This window comes from Hylobates moloch, unplaced genomic scaffold (assembly GCF_009828535.3).
Source record: "Hylobates moloch isolate HMO894 unplaced genomic scaffold, HMol_V3 SCAFFOLD_13, whole genome shotgun sequence".
NCBI lineage: Eukaryota > Metazoa > Chordata > Mammalia > Primates > Hylobatidae > Hylobates > Hylobates moloch.
This window is the reverse complement of record NW_026652288.1, coordinates 85,293,846-85,307,936: the sequence shown is the minus strand read 5'-3', so window position 1 is coordinate 85,307,936 and position 14,091 is coordinate 85,293,846. Positions and strand designations below refer to the sequence as shown.

The following is a 14,091-nucleotide window of genomic DNA, read 5'->3' as shown; positions in this document are numbered from 1 at the left end:
GCCATAAACTGATACTTCTTGAGGAAAGTTACAAGCAGAATTAGGTCATTTGCTGGTTTCCATGGTACCACATAGATCAGGGCATTTTTGTTTCACTAGATGTACCATTCATATTCAGAGATTTTTATATATACTATAGAGCATTTGAGGTGCCAGATGAAAGGTACTACCTATCTCATAATATAATAGATAGAACTTCTTCTGGCACTCCAAGTGCCGTATATTCACATTTGATTTTTGAAGTATTTTTCTTCTAAATGTAGCTACAGTATTTTGTTTCATTTGTTTTAATACAAGTTACCAATTATCATTAATTGAGTGTTTATTAGGGACAGAATTTTAGCAAGAAAGTGATAACATATTAAATCCAAAAACATAAAATAAATACAGGATTTTGCATCTGTTAAAAGTAGACTAAAGTAATGAGGAACAAGCCAGGTGGAGCTTTTTACTGAGAATAGCAAATATCTGAGGATTGGGCATAAATGAAGTGGAAAACAAGAATTCCAAAAAATTGGTTCAAAAGTTATAATGAGTGAGCAGTTGATTGGGTGAATAGTCTTTTGAACATTTTCTCCTTATAATATTTCTTTCTTGAGGACTACATGAACCGCTCTATCCTGGGTCTTTTAGCCTGTCTCATTTTACTCCTCCTCATCTGGACCAGTGTTGCTAAGGTAACATCATCTACACTATCAGTCATGATGGAAATTTTCTGTAACCTGTGCTGCCAAATACAGTAGCCACTATCATACATGATCACTAAGCATGTGAATTATGGCTAATGCCACTGAGAAATTGAACTTTTATTTACTCTAATTATTTTTCATTTAAATCCACATGTGACTACTGGTTACTATACATGACAGTGCATTTCTAGACCTTACTTCTTTCTGAGCTACAACCTCATATTCAACAGCCTCCTTGATGTATCTGACTACGTGCTCTATGGCACTACAAAACTCCACATATCCAATGTCAAAGTCATCACCGCTTTCTCCAAACTAGCCCCTAATTGAATTAATAATTATGAAATAATATCAACTTTTCTTAAGATAGAACTATTAAAATTATCTTTGACTCTTCACGCTATTTCATGGCTCCTATATCATACATCCTGTCCTCCAATCTTAAAACTGTCTCACAAATCTGTCTCTGTTTTCCAAAATACATGTAATTATTTTTCACACACTCTTATCAACAACCTGATCTTTAAAGCACTGTCAAAAGAAACTCATTGACATTAAGATCAAGTTGAAATTCCTTAAATTCTTCAAATGTCACCTCTCCGGTGACAGTTCCACAGGCTGTACAGGAAGCATGGCTAGAAGGCCTCAGGAAACTTACAATCGTGGCAGAAGGGGAAGGGGAAGCAAGTGTATCTTACCATGAGGGAGTAGGAGAGAGAGAGAGAGAAGGGGGAAGTGCCACACACTTTTGAACCATCAGATATTGTGAGAACTCATTCACTATCACGAGAACAATAAGGGGGAAGTCTGCCCCCATGATTCAATCACCTCCCACTAGGTCCCTCCTGCAACACCTGGGAATTAAAATTTGACATGAGATTTGGGTGGGGACACAGACCCAAACCGTGTCAGAGGCAAAAGCTCCATCTTCTTTCCTCCCATATTTTGTCCACATTACTATCATCTCTTTTAATATGACATAATTTACTAAAATGATTTATTTACCTTGTTTATTCTCTTAGATCTCTCCTGTGTAGTAACCATTTTGGTATTGCAAGTGCCTTGCTGAATGTTGGGACTATAGTAGATTATTAGAATGCATAGATAGCTAATAACAATTTAGGAGATAAATGTTGAAACTTTAGAAACATAACTAGAAAATTCCTAGGTGTGGAAGGAGAAATAAGCCTATTTAAAAACATGAATACATGGCCATTTTTATTCACTTAATAAAGGATTAAGTACCTAGGATTTACATTGGCATTTAATTCATGTTTAGGTTTAGTCAATGAAGGAATTAGTTTGGTTTCTATGATAATTTTAATGTAATTATGGGAGATAAGAAAAACAACTTCAGAGGCTGGGCGTGGTGGCTCACACCTGTAATCCCAGCACTTTGGGAGGCCAAGGCGGGCGGATCACAAGGTCAGGAAATTGAGACCATCCTGGCTAACACAATGAAACCCTGTCTCTACTAAAAGTACAAAAATTAGCAGGGCATGGTGGCGGGCGCCTGTAGTCCCAGCTACTCGGGAGGCTGAGGCAGGAGAATGGCATGAACCCGGGAGGTGGAGCTTTCAGTGAGCCGAGATCGAGCCACTGCACTCCAGCCTGGGCGACAGAGCGAGACTCCATCTCAAAAAAAAAAAGAAAAGAAAAGAAAAGAAAAACATCTTCAACACTGATGCAGCATGGGTTGCCCTTCAGCAATTTTATACTGTACCACCTGACTGTCATTGAAGTCATGATGAATTACACCTATTAGCATCAATATTGAACCTCATTCGTGACTTTCTTAGGTGTCATGCTTTATACCAAAAAGACAAATGCCAAGACAAATTCAAACTTTGTAAAACAAAAAAAAAAAAGAAAAAAAAAGAACTACAGGAAAACAGTGGAAAGCTACTTTCAAGGACTCACAGTTCACATCCCATGTATGAGTATGGTTTATTTATTTTATTGCTTAATGTATGTCACTTGGGAGATACTCTAAATGCCCTAACCAAACCACTATGAGATCTATTCATGTAACAAAATTGCACTTCTACCCCATAAATTTATACAAATGATAAAATAAAATATTGTTTACATTCAGCAAAACCCTATTTATAAATTAACTTCCTAATATGTAGCAATTAAAATTTAATTTGGCATGAAATCATACTTGTAATCGATAGCAAAATCTAGAAGAAAAAGAGTTACTCATTGGAAGAGAATAACCGTTGTATTACATGTTTATCTTAGATATACATATTTATTATATTTAATTAGGTAATATAAAATATGTGATTGTGCTATGATGCTATATCAAATACAAACTTTTATTGGGAGAAATAAAAAGTAGTATCTTCAGAATTTCCATTACTTCTAGTTTCTTGAAAATGCTTTAATATTGACATGATACTAGTAACAATTTTGCTTCATAATTTTACCAAGTGTTTTCATATTTTTGTGAAAATTGGTTTTGTCATAATTGATAACTGAGAATGTATACCTAGATGGGTTTTTAAATTTCAAAGCTGAATGTTATTTATAAACCACACTATTATTCAGAATAGAAGCATACTATAACTGTGATATGTTGATACGTTGATAAAAATACTATTTATCCTTAGTGAAAAAAAGTATTCTAAAGGCCTCAACTCTTTACAAATTAAAATTTATATTCTATTTGTACACACTAACTTAGTGTACTCTTAGCATTTAAAATTAGTTTGGTTACATTTTTATATCTATATTATCCATATATGTATATTTTATAGTAAAAACAAAATTCAGAAAATGCAGATAAGGGCCTACTTGAAAGACTTTAATACTAGTTCTTTTTAATGAGTTAATAGTAATACTTAATTAAATACATACTTCATTTCTAGAGAAAATGTATACATCATCTATTTCAACCTCACAGAATCCTAGCAAGGAAGGGCATTATGAGTGTACTCCTTTTTGTCATGGAAAATTAAACAAAGTTCTACTAAATAGAATAACAATTTTGTAGCCAAGATAGAACTAAAACCCATGCTCCATATATCCTGTACTCTATTCAACCCCTCTATATATTTCATTTTTCTGTTGATAAAATTTGACATTAAAATGAAGTATCTGTTAATTACTTCATTTTATGGTTTCTCAGTTCTGCTATTGGTGAAGTAAGACTGAACTTGTGAAGCACAATTTCATTCCTTGATCAATGTTTCCAACATGAGTTCAAGTAGACATGATGATTGAGGAAACAGAATCAACATTGGGTAAGTTATATGTCATCATAAAAAAACCTCACGAAACTCTTGCTTCTGAACCTAAGCAGGTTTTATCTTCTCTTGGACATATAATTCTTTCCAATATCCACTTAATGGGTCAATAACTATCTGTTCACTCATCAAACATATTTGAAAACACACGTAAAATATATTCCAATATCTGTGAACAAATTCGTTATCTTCTCTCTAACGGCCTCTAATTTTCTGTCTGTTTCACACTAATTAAAAAAGAACAATTACATATGTTCAGGATGTGTTCTGTGCCCCTGTACTCCATTTCTGACCAATCCTTACTTACCTACGTGTTCTCAGGAGTTGAAATTCTTAAGTGTGGTCAAGACTTCAGGCATCGAGAATCAGTATATGTTTATAACTCTGAAATGAAAAGCCTAGCATTTTCTCTGGCTGAAGATTTCTGATGCTAGACACCATCATTTCATTCTATGTCTCATGTCAACATTGCCTCAAATTATCCCTTCCACAAAAATCGTTGATTTAAATGATTCCCACAAAAGCAGGAAAAAAATGGAGAAAATATTGCTATTTCATTGCCCTAAAATTCTCTAATGCTTTGCTTAAAAATAAATAAATGTAGACTCTGAGTGTCTAGAATATTTGAACAAATATATATATTCATTGTATTTGAATTCATTTAAATATATATATTCATATATATGTATAGGAATGTATATGAATTCATAAAAATATATATCCATTCATGAATGCTTATGTGTGTCTATGTGTGTGTGCATGTATACATATATATAAAATCTCCAAGTATTAGAAATATATCATATATATTTATGAATACATATGAATTCATTAAACTATATATTCATTAATGCATGTTTATATGTGTGTGTGTGTATATATACGTATATATAATATATGTGTGTGTATATATATTTATGTATATATATAAAATCTCCAAGTATTAGAAATACAGCTAAGATTTTGAATACTAAGGAGGTGTTTTGGGTGCACTTCTATCCTGTTATATACAAAAAAATGATCAAAGGAGGGGGATACTAAAAACTAAATAAAGAACTGGGATAGGCTTCCTATTAGGTGATTTTGCCAAACATAATAAATGTATAGCTAAGATTTAGATATTTTGAGCTTAGAATAATTTTAAGTAAAATGTAATTCAAACTCCTCTTATTTTAAAGGTTTGGAAAAAAATTAATTCACACAGCTCTTCAGGGTCAAAGACAGACACGGGCTCTAGTCTTTGTATTCCGAGCTCATTCTATTGACACTCACTCAGTTCGCTTTACCATATTTCCTCTTTTTTAAAGAAAAAAACAACTACATAAAGTTGCACTAAGATTTAAGAATAATTCAATCTTTCAAGAAAGTATATATATGTAAATAATCCGTACATAAATATAAACATATAAATAATTCATATATATATACATAGAGAGAGACATTATTTTAATGGTACTAAAAGGTCAGTATTCTCTATAAAGTCTATCCCCAAAAGGCAGGTGATGACAGGTTAAATAATTGGTAAATGTAAAAATCCATATGATGCCATGTAATGTCAGGAACATTAAACTTATTTGCTCCATACTGTAAAATTTAATTTTCTTTATATAACTAACTCACTGCTATAAAAATACACACATTTCACAACTTATGATGGGGTTATGTCCATACGTTAAAAATACATGTTGAAAATGAATTTAATACAAATAACACTGAACATCGTATCTTCGCCCAGCCTATCTTAAATATGCTCAGACACTTACATTAGCCTACAACTGGACAAAATCTAACACAAAGCCTATTTTATAGAAAAAAGTCTTGAATATCTCATGTAATTTGTCGAATATGGCACTGAAAGTGAAGAACCGAATGGTTGTATGGGTACTTGATGTAAGATTTCTACTAAATGCATAGTGTTTTTGAACCACCATAAAGCCAAAAAATAGAAAGTTGAACCATTACAAGTTGGGGGACATCTGTATGTTACAAATATAAGTATGATTGCCATTCAGTAAAAGACTTTCTAATTATAAATGCAGTCTTTTTCATTTTAAAAAGTAGCCTTTTTTTCTGCAACTAAAAATTATCATAAACAAGTACCTTAACTATTTAAACAAACTATTGAAGACAGAAAAATGCAAAGGTCCATTTTGTATTTCCCCATAGTCTAAAGTGAAGAGGTATATTTGAGATTATCATACAACTCTTCTTTCAGATTAAGGGAAAAAAACTCATTGTTTTATTAAAAATTGATTTGTGATACAAATGATCAGTTATGGGTCTGTATGATCTTGAACGAATTATTTATTCCTTAGTAAAATAATAGGATGTACTAAAATCCTTTCTCATATATTCTACAAATGAAAATATATGGATTGCTCTTGATTGGTTATGTTCCTTTACTCCATCTACCAATAAAGAACAAATATTTCCCACCTATTTATGAATGCACTTCTCCCCTACCTTAGTAATGGTTTCATGAAGGTTGAAAGACGGATCCGTTTCTTCAATTTTTGTTGCTCGTGTAGAAAAAAGGGCCTCGGAGAGAAAACTTGGACCCTGCGGCAAATCAAAAAAGAAACATTTAAAACTCTTCATTGATTTTGTTTTTCAAGTGTTTATTGGATTTTCTTTAAAGATTAAAAAGGACTCTAAATTGCCTTAAGGTTTCTGTTGATTGCTGGATTTCATTCTCCTGATCTCACTACCCATCACAGAATATTTACAAATTAAAATGATCAGATACATCAACTTGTTATGTTCCACTCTTGTTTGATAGAATAAATAGATTAATATTTAATTAATTCAGAAATTATAGAAATGTGAGAGTTTAGGGGAGAAAATCTTAAATATTTGAGGTGAAATGTTTGTGGGACATTCAAAAAATCATCTAGATGGTGTGTGACTATATTGGTCTGAAGTTCAAGACCAAATTCTGAACTGGAGATATAACAATAATTTGAGAAACATTTACATGGTAGTTAAAACGTAATGTGAAACACACATAGACTTAGAAGTATACTGAGTGTAGAACAGATCTCTAAGTGGTAAGATCTCTGCGTGGCACCAATACTTAAGAGGTGGAAAGATAAAAGCAAAACTCATGAAGATGTTATAGATGGAATTGTCAGAAAAGTGTATGGAGAAGCACGTAACTGTTATTGCATGTAACTGTTATTCCGTGGGAGTCAAAAAGTAGAGAATGGGAATAAATAATCAATACAGAAAAGAAAGCAAGGAAATACAATAATATTAAGATGAAAATTATGCCTTAGAGGGGGCATTTCGGAGATACTTGGTTTCTTCTGTCAGAGAAGATCCTGTGGAGTTGCGAGAACACGATACAGAATAAAATCAGGTGAGGAGTAAATATGAGGAGAAATGAGACATCAACTATGAACTACATTATTCTTTCTAGAAATTAAGATTATCTTGAAAAGTTAAAAAATAGATTACTAGCTAAAGAAAGTTAAAGAATCAACAAAAACTGTATTCACTGTGTTTAAGATAACATTGACATGGACATATTTTTAATGCTAGAGAAAGTACCCAGAAGAGTATTTGTATTAAAAATACAAAAAATATGAGGGATAAATTAATGGGTCATAGTCTTCAGGAAAAGGAATTCAGAGTTCAATAAAGTTACCCAGAAAAACCATTGTAAGTAGATGAACTAATAGAAACAAAGAATTGAAATGAGGGTGGGATGTAAATATGGTGAAATTCAGTGTTAGCACATACATGGAGGAGAAGAAAATATTCCAGGGTCATGTGTAATTACATTCTAGGTTAGAGTGAGTTAACTAAACTTCAACTCACAACCACACCAAAATGAACCCTTTTGCATGTTTTTCAGAAACAATAATTTAAAACATTTTGTCACATATGGTTAGTAGCGATTAAATGAACAAAATCAATGCCTTCTCTTTAGCTGGCACTCAAAGATACAAGGCCTGAGATGAATAGAATAACTACAGTGCTTTCTATGTATCAGTACTGGGACAAGTACTCTCCATATGTCACCTAGTTTAATCAACAGACATACCTATCAGACAGAAACTATTATTACTCCCTCTTTACAAATGAGAACCAGTGAGTTCCAGAACTAGCCCAAGCTCATACCATGAATAAATGGTAGACCTAGGGTTCAAGTCCAGGTTTATTCGAGGCTACAGCCCACACTTTCATTCCTGTATCATGAAACCTCTCCATGGCCAAAGTGATTAATATCCCAAGATTCTGTGTGTTTATGTTAACAAAGATCATTTCCCCACCTTTTGTTCCAATTTCCTGCAAGCCTTCATCTATCTACTCTCAACATGCAGCAAAAATACTACGCACAGTTTAAATGATATCATCAAAAACTCCTTGCTTAGACTAAATAAAATTAAATCTAAAAAGTCCCATGTGCACGTCTCGCATTGCAATATTCTCTTTTCTGCAATCAGAAGGCATACACATCAATACTTAAATTTAATATATGAAATTAAAACACTTGCAAGCAAGCTTTGAATGGCACTGACATTCATAATACGCTGGAATGAGGAAAAAGGTAATAACACCCATAATTTTTGAAACATGACATTCTCATAGCTATTCAAAGTAAAATAGACCTGAGGTAATGTGGAGTTTAAATAGAACTGTAACTATCCAAGGGTCAAATGTGGAACAATATTAGCACATTGTTTTCTGAATACACTCATTTTCATATTACACTTTTCAGGTCCTAGCATTAGCTTTATTCAAAATATTCAAGGCACTTCTGTACTTCTATCTAGATTGATTTAGTATCCTTATTTTAGTCCTGGAAGAGATATTAGAAATGTTAATTCTACCCAAATATACAAAGTAAAACATGAAAAAAACAAGTGATTAATAATTCTACAATGTCACAAAACAGTTTTTAGAAACTCGATGCTAGAAATCAATTCTGTGTGTCAGTGTGTACATATATGTATCTGTGCTTCCCAAACATGTTGCTATTTCTTGTAAAGTACTTTTGAGGTGGGGGTAATTAATTATAATGCCAATCTTAAAAATGTGAATCATTTCAATTAATCCACATATGTTTTCAGTCCTAAAGTTCTTATATGCCAATAAAATACATCCATTTGATGCAGTATTCGTATTTTAGGCTTTCTTTAAGCTAATCTCTGACATATTTTGCCTTAATCACCGAATGTGTACTTATCCTATCTATTATACATACCGTGTATCATTAACTAAATAATTTATGTTTATGTAATTTTTTGTTACCTCCCACTTTTTAGTCAGATCAGGAGGTTGGAAAAGCTAAAGGACAACTACAAAGAAATAATAAAAGGTTCACTTAGCAGAGTATTTCACAAATTAAGGCATCTTATAATGAATTCCTTTAATTGATATTTTGAAGGTAAATGAGTGAATAGATATCACCAAGCTATTAAGCTTTCTTAATAAATATTAAATATTCCATGCAGTAAAATAAGTGATTAGTATTTGTTAATGCTTCCAAATCTGTGCTGTTATTCTAAAAAGAAGAATCTACTTAGGAATGTCTGGCATAAAGATTGGGAAAATGAGGAGGAACTCTGGAAAGGTTGGTTGTATTAATAAGTTGACTTAAAAAAATGACTGAAGTCACGTCCAAGATCCTATTTATCAGCCCCACAAATTCTAAGATCTCATAGCACTAACTATACAGAGTTTATTATTAACTCTACATATGAGTCACAGAGAGATCTCTTTTTACATCCTCTCCCTTAAACTTTCTTGAGAATTGTTTATTTTTATTTCCAGCAAAAGAAGAGGAAGAGGCAAACAACTTGTTTATACCTAACACAGTGCAAGTGACCAATGCAGTATGATTTCACATCAAGAAGGAAAAAATAATAATAATATTCATTGTGTTTTTTTGTTCAATTACACCTGAAGATAGTTCTCTGAAGCCTAGATACCCTTTAGTTTATGCCTCAAAAACAAACAAAAAACCCCAAAAAACAAAAAACAAACCAACAGCTTATGAGCTAGAAAGATGTTTGAGAACTCAAGAGCATTTTTGTTTTGCTGTCCATATTGATATCACCTATGGCTCTGCACCCCTCTATTCATTCCCTGAGGCTTTATGAGATTCCTTCCTTGACTCTTCCAGATTCTGGTGGCTGTAAATATTCTTTAGTTGTAGCTATGTAGCTCTTATTTCTGCTTTGTTCTTCACATGACCTCCTCCTCTATCTGTCATCTCTTCTCTCAGAGAAACACTTGTCATAGGATTTTGAGCCCACCCAGTTATCTCAAGATCCATAATTTTATTTGCACATATCTTTTTCCATATAAGTTCACATTCACAGGTTCTAGGATCACTTTAGGATCCACCAATTAACACACTATAATCGCCATGCCTTCAATAAAATTTCTGAACTAAAGCTTGGAACAGTGCTTCTAAGAGCAGACCTCAAGATTTTAATTCTAGTTCAGACATTTGCCTTCCTTCTCCTCTACTCAGGACTAACTATAAAATGGAAGTATTTTACATTTATAAAAGAACCTCTATGTAAGGCACAAATAAAAGCTGTATGAACTAAATAGTAATGGGTTAGCTACAAATAAATTCGGTTTTCTAGATTTGGATGTTTACATGGATATACAATTGTCAAAAGATATCTAACTTAAAACTTCAGATTTATGCATTTTTATGTATAAATTATACCTCAAAGTAAAACAACCTTTCGATGGGACATTTCTATTATTCTAAAGAGATCTTTCTTGCCCTTCTTTTTAGGTCAGTTTTAATTGTTTTTCAAATAATTTGTCTATTTCATCTAAATTGTCCAATATATTGTTTTTAAATTGTTCACAACATCTTCTTATCACCTTTTTAATGGGATCTAGGTTACATCTTCTCTTTTATTCGAGGTATTGGTAATTTTTGTCTGCTCTCCTGCTCATCTGTTTGAGATTACTAAAACCTTGTCTGCTGTCTTCTTAATCCCATCATTTCTTAAAATTTACTGAGTGTTTTAAGGTTTTATGTGATGCTTTAATATACATTGTTTTTTAATTTTTAATTTTTATTCATATATAGTATGTGTCCATATTTATGGGGAACATGAGATAAGGGATACAGGTATAGTCACAACTGTTTAAGATTAGTAAACTGTTGTTAATCACCTTCATTTTATGGATGAGAAGACTGAAATTCAGAAGCTTTATCTGACTAGATTCTGCTAGTAAGTGGCAGAATCTGGACTGGAATTCACATCTTCATCGTCAATCTACTGCTACTTACCCTCCATAACCCTGCATGTCAAGTACTCAGATAAAGCCAGGTTGACAGATCCAGATAATACAGAGAACACTATAGAAATTGCAAAACAAAAACAAGAAGTGTTCAAGCCTGTGAAACGAAACACTAGAGTTCATTTTAAGATTTTAAAATTCATGATAAAATTCGTCACATATATCAATTAAGTGATAGTTGAGCTGCTTTACAGCACTTGTTGAATGAATAGAGCCACAGAATTCTTTGACTTCCCTTTCTGGTTTCTCTACACTTTGCAAGGCTTAACTAGATGAGTATTAAATATAAATGCCTTTTTATTAATGGAATCAATGAAGTCATTCTTAGTAGCTACAGAAAAGGAAGGCAAACGAAGGCAAAAGGAAGACAAGCTTCTACCTTCCATTTCTCCTTCTTTTCCCTTAGCCTGTGTTCTTAAGAACTTAAAACCTCTTCAACTCTCACCTGATCTAAAAGCAAAGCATCTTATTTTCTTCTGCAATGCTGCTTGACCCCAATACAAACTCGACAGTACTTCCAAATAGCCAGAAAATGGCACTTTCAATTTTTCCATCCTACAAGATCTAAATAATTCTTGTCGTAAAATGGGCAAACGGTCTGAGGTGCCTGACGTCCAGGCATTCTTTTACACATCTGTCCCTCTCTAGTCTCTGTTCCCAATGCAACTCATCCCTAATCTTCCTTCTTTCCCTCTCGCCTGTCCCCTCAGTCGCAACCCCAAGCGTCACTGAGTCTTTCTAATCTTCCTTTTCTACAGACCCATCTGACCTCTCCCCTCCTCCCCAGGCTGCTCCTCGCCAGACCCAGCTCGGTGCCAATTCTTCCTCAGCCTCCGCTCCTCCACCCTGTAATCTTTTTATTGCCTCCCCTCCTCACACCCGGTCCGGCTTACAGTTTCGTTCCGTGACTAGCCCTCCCACACCCGCCCAGCAATTTACTCTTAAAAAGGTGACTGGAGCTAAAGGCAAGTCAAGGTTAATGCTCCATTTTCTTTATCCCAAATCAGATAGTGTTTAGGCTCTTTTTTATCAAATATAAAAATCCAGCCCAGTTCATGACTTGCTTGGCAGCAACCCTGAGACACTTTACAGCCCTAGACCCTAAAAGGTCAAAAGGCCGTCTTATTCTCAAAATACATTTTATTACCCAATCTGCTCCTGACATTAAATAAAACTCCAAAAATTAAATTCCGGACCTCAAACCCCACAAGAAGATTTAATTAACCTCGCCTTCAAGGTGTACAATAATAGAAAGAAGTTGCAATTCCTTGCCTCCACTGTGAGACAAACCCCAGCCACATCTCCAGCACACAAGAACTTCCAAACGCCTGAACTGCAACGGCCAGGCGTTCCTCCAGAACCTCCTCCCCTAGGAGCATGCTACAAGTGCCAGAAATCTGACCACCAGGCCAAGGAATGCCAGCAGCCCTGGATTCCCCCAACTGTGCGGGACCCCACTGGAAATTGGACTGTTCTGCTCACCTGGCAGCCACTCCCAGAGCCCCTGGAACTCTGGCGCAAGGCTCTCTGACTCCTCAGCTTAGCGGCTGAAGACTGACGCTGCCCAATTGCCTCGGAAGCCCCGTAGACCATCACAGCTGCCGAGCTTTAGATAACTCACAGTGGAAAGTAAGTCCATCCCCTTCTTAATCAATACGGAGGCTACCCACTCCACATTACCTTCTTTTCAAAGGCCTGTTTCCCTTGCCTCCATAACTCTTGTGGGTATTGACAGCCAGGCTTCTAAACCTCTTAAAACTCCCCACTCTGGTGCCAACTTAGACAGTACTCTTTTATGCACTCTTTTTTAGTTATCCCCACCTGCCCAGTTCCCTTATTAGGCTGAGACACTTGAACTAAATTATCTGCTTCCCTGACTATTCCTGAACTACAGCTGCATCTCATTGCGGCCCTTCTTCCCAATCCAAAGCCTCCTTTGCGTCCTCCTCTTGTATTCCCCCGCCTTAACCCACAAGTATAAGATACCTCTACTCCCTCCTAGGAAACCGATCATGCACCCCTTACCATCTCATTAAATCCTAATCACCCTTACCCTGCTCAATGCCAATATCCCATCACACAGCAGGCTTTGAAAGGATTAAAGACTGTTATCACTCGCCTGCTACAGCATGGCCTTTCAAAGCCTATAAACTCTCCTTACAATTCCCCCATTTTACCTGTCCTAAAACCAGACAAGCCTTACAAGTTAGTTCGTCATCTATGCCTTATCAACCAAATTGTTTTGCCTATCCACCCCATGGTGCCAAACCCATATACTCTCCTATCCTCAATACCTCCCTCCACAATCCATTATTCTGTTCTGGATCTCAAACATGCTTTCTTTACCATTTCTTTGTACCCGTCATCCCAGCCTCTCTTCACTTTCACTTGGACTGACCCTGACACCCAGGGCTGTACTGCCGCAACCTTCACAGACAGCCCCCATTACTTCAGTCAAGCCCAAATTTCATCCTCATCTGTTACCTATCACAGCATAATTCTCATAAAAACACACGTGCTCTCCCTGCTGATCGTGTCTAATTAATCTCCCAAACCTCAATCCCTTACAAAACAACAACTCCTTTCCTTCCTAGGCATGGTTAGTGTGGTCAGAATTCTTACACAAGAGCCAGGACCGCACCCTGTAGCCTTTGTGTGCAAACAACTTGACCTTACTGTTTTAGCCTAGCCATCACGTCTCGTGCAGCAGCTGCTGCCACCCTAATACTTTTAGAGGCCGGGCATGGTGGCTCACGCTTGTAATCCCAGCACTTTGGGAGGCCGAGGTGGGCGGATCATGAGGTCAGGAGATCGAGACCATGGTGAAACCCCGTCTCTACTAAAAATACAAAAAAATTAGCCGGGCGTGGTGG

General features: G+C 35.2%; 1 protein-coding gene across 1 annotated transcript in view; it reads right to left on the bottom strand.

The window, feature by feature from the left end:
* NAALADL2 (N-acetylated alpha-linked acidic dipeptidase like 2) overlaps nt 1-14,091 on the bottom strand; it is a 959,155-nt gene that overhangs the window by 183,477 nt on the left and 761,587 nt on the right. Inside the window, exon 11 of the mRNA XM_032174021.2 lies at nt 6,404-6,499. Within this exon, the coding sequence (XP_032029912.1) occupies nt 6,404-6,499 (96 nt within the window). The remainder of the gene's footprint in view (nt 1-6,403; nt 6,500-14,091) is intronic.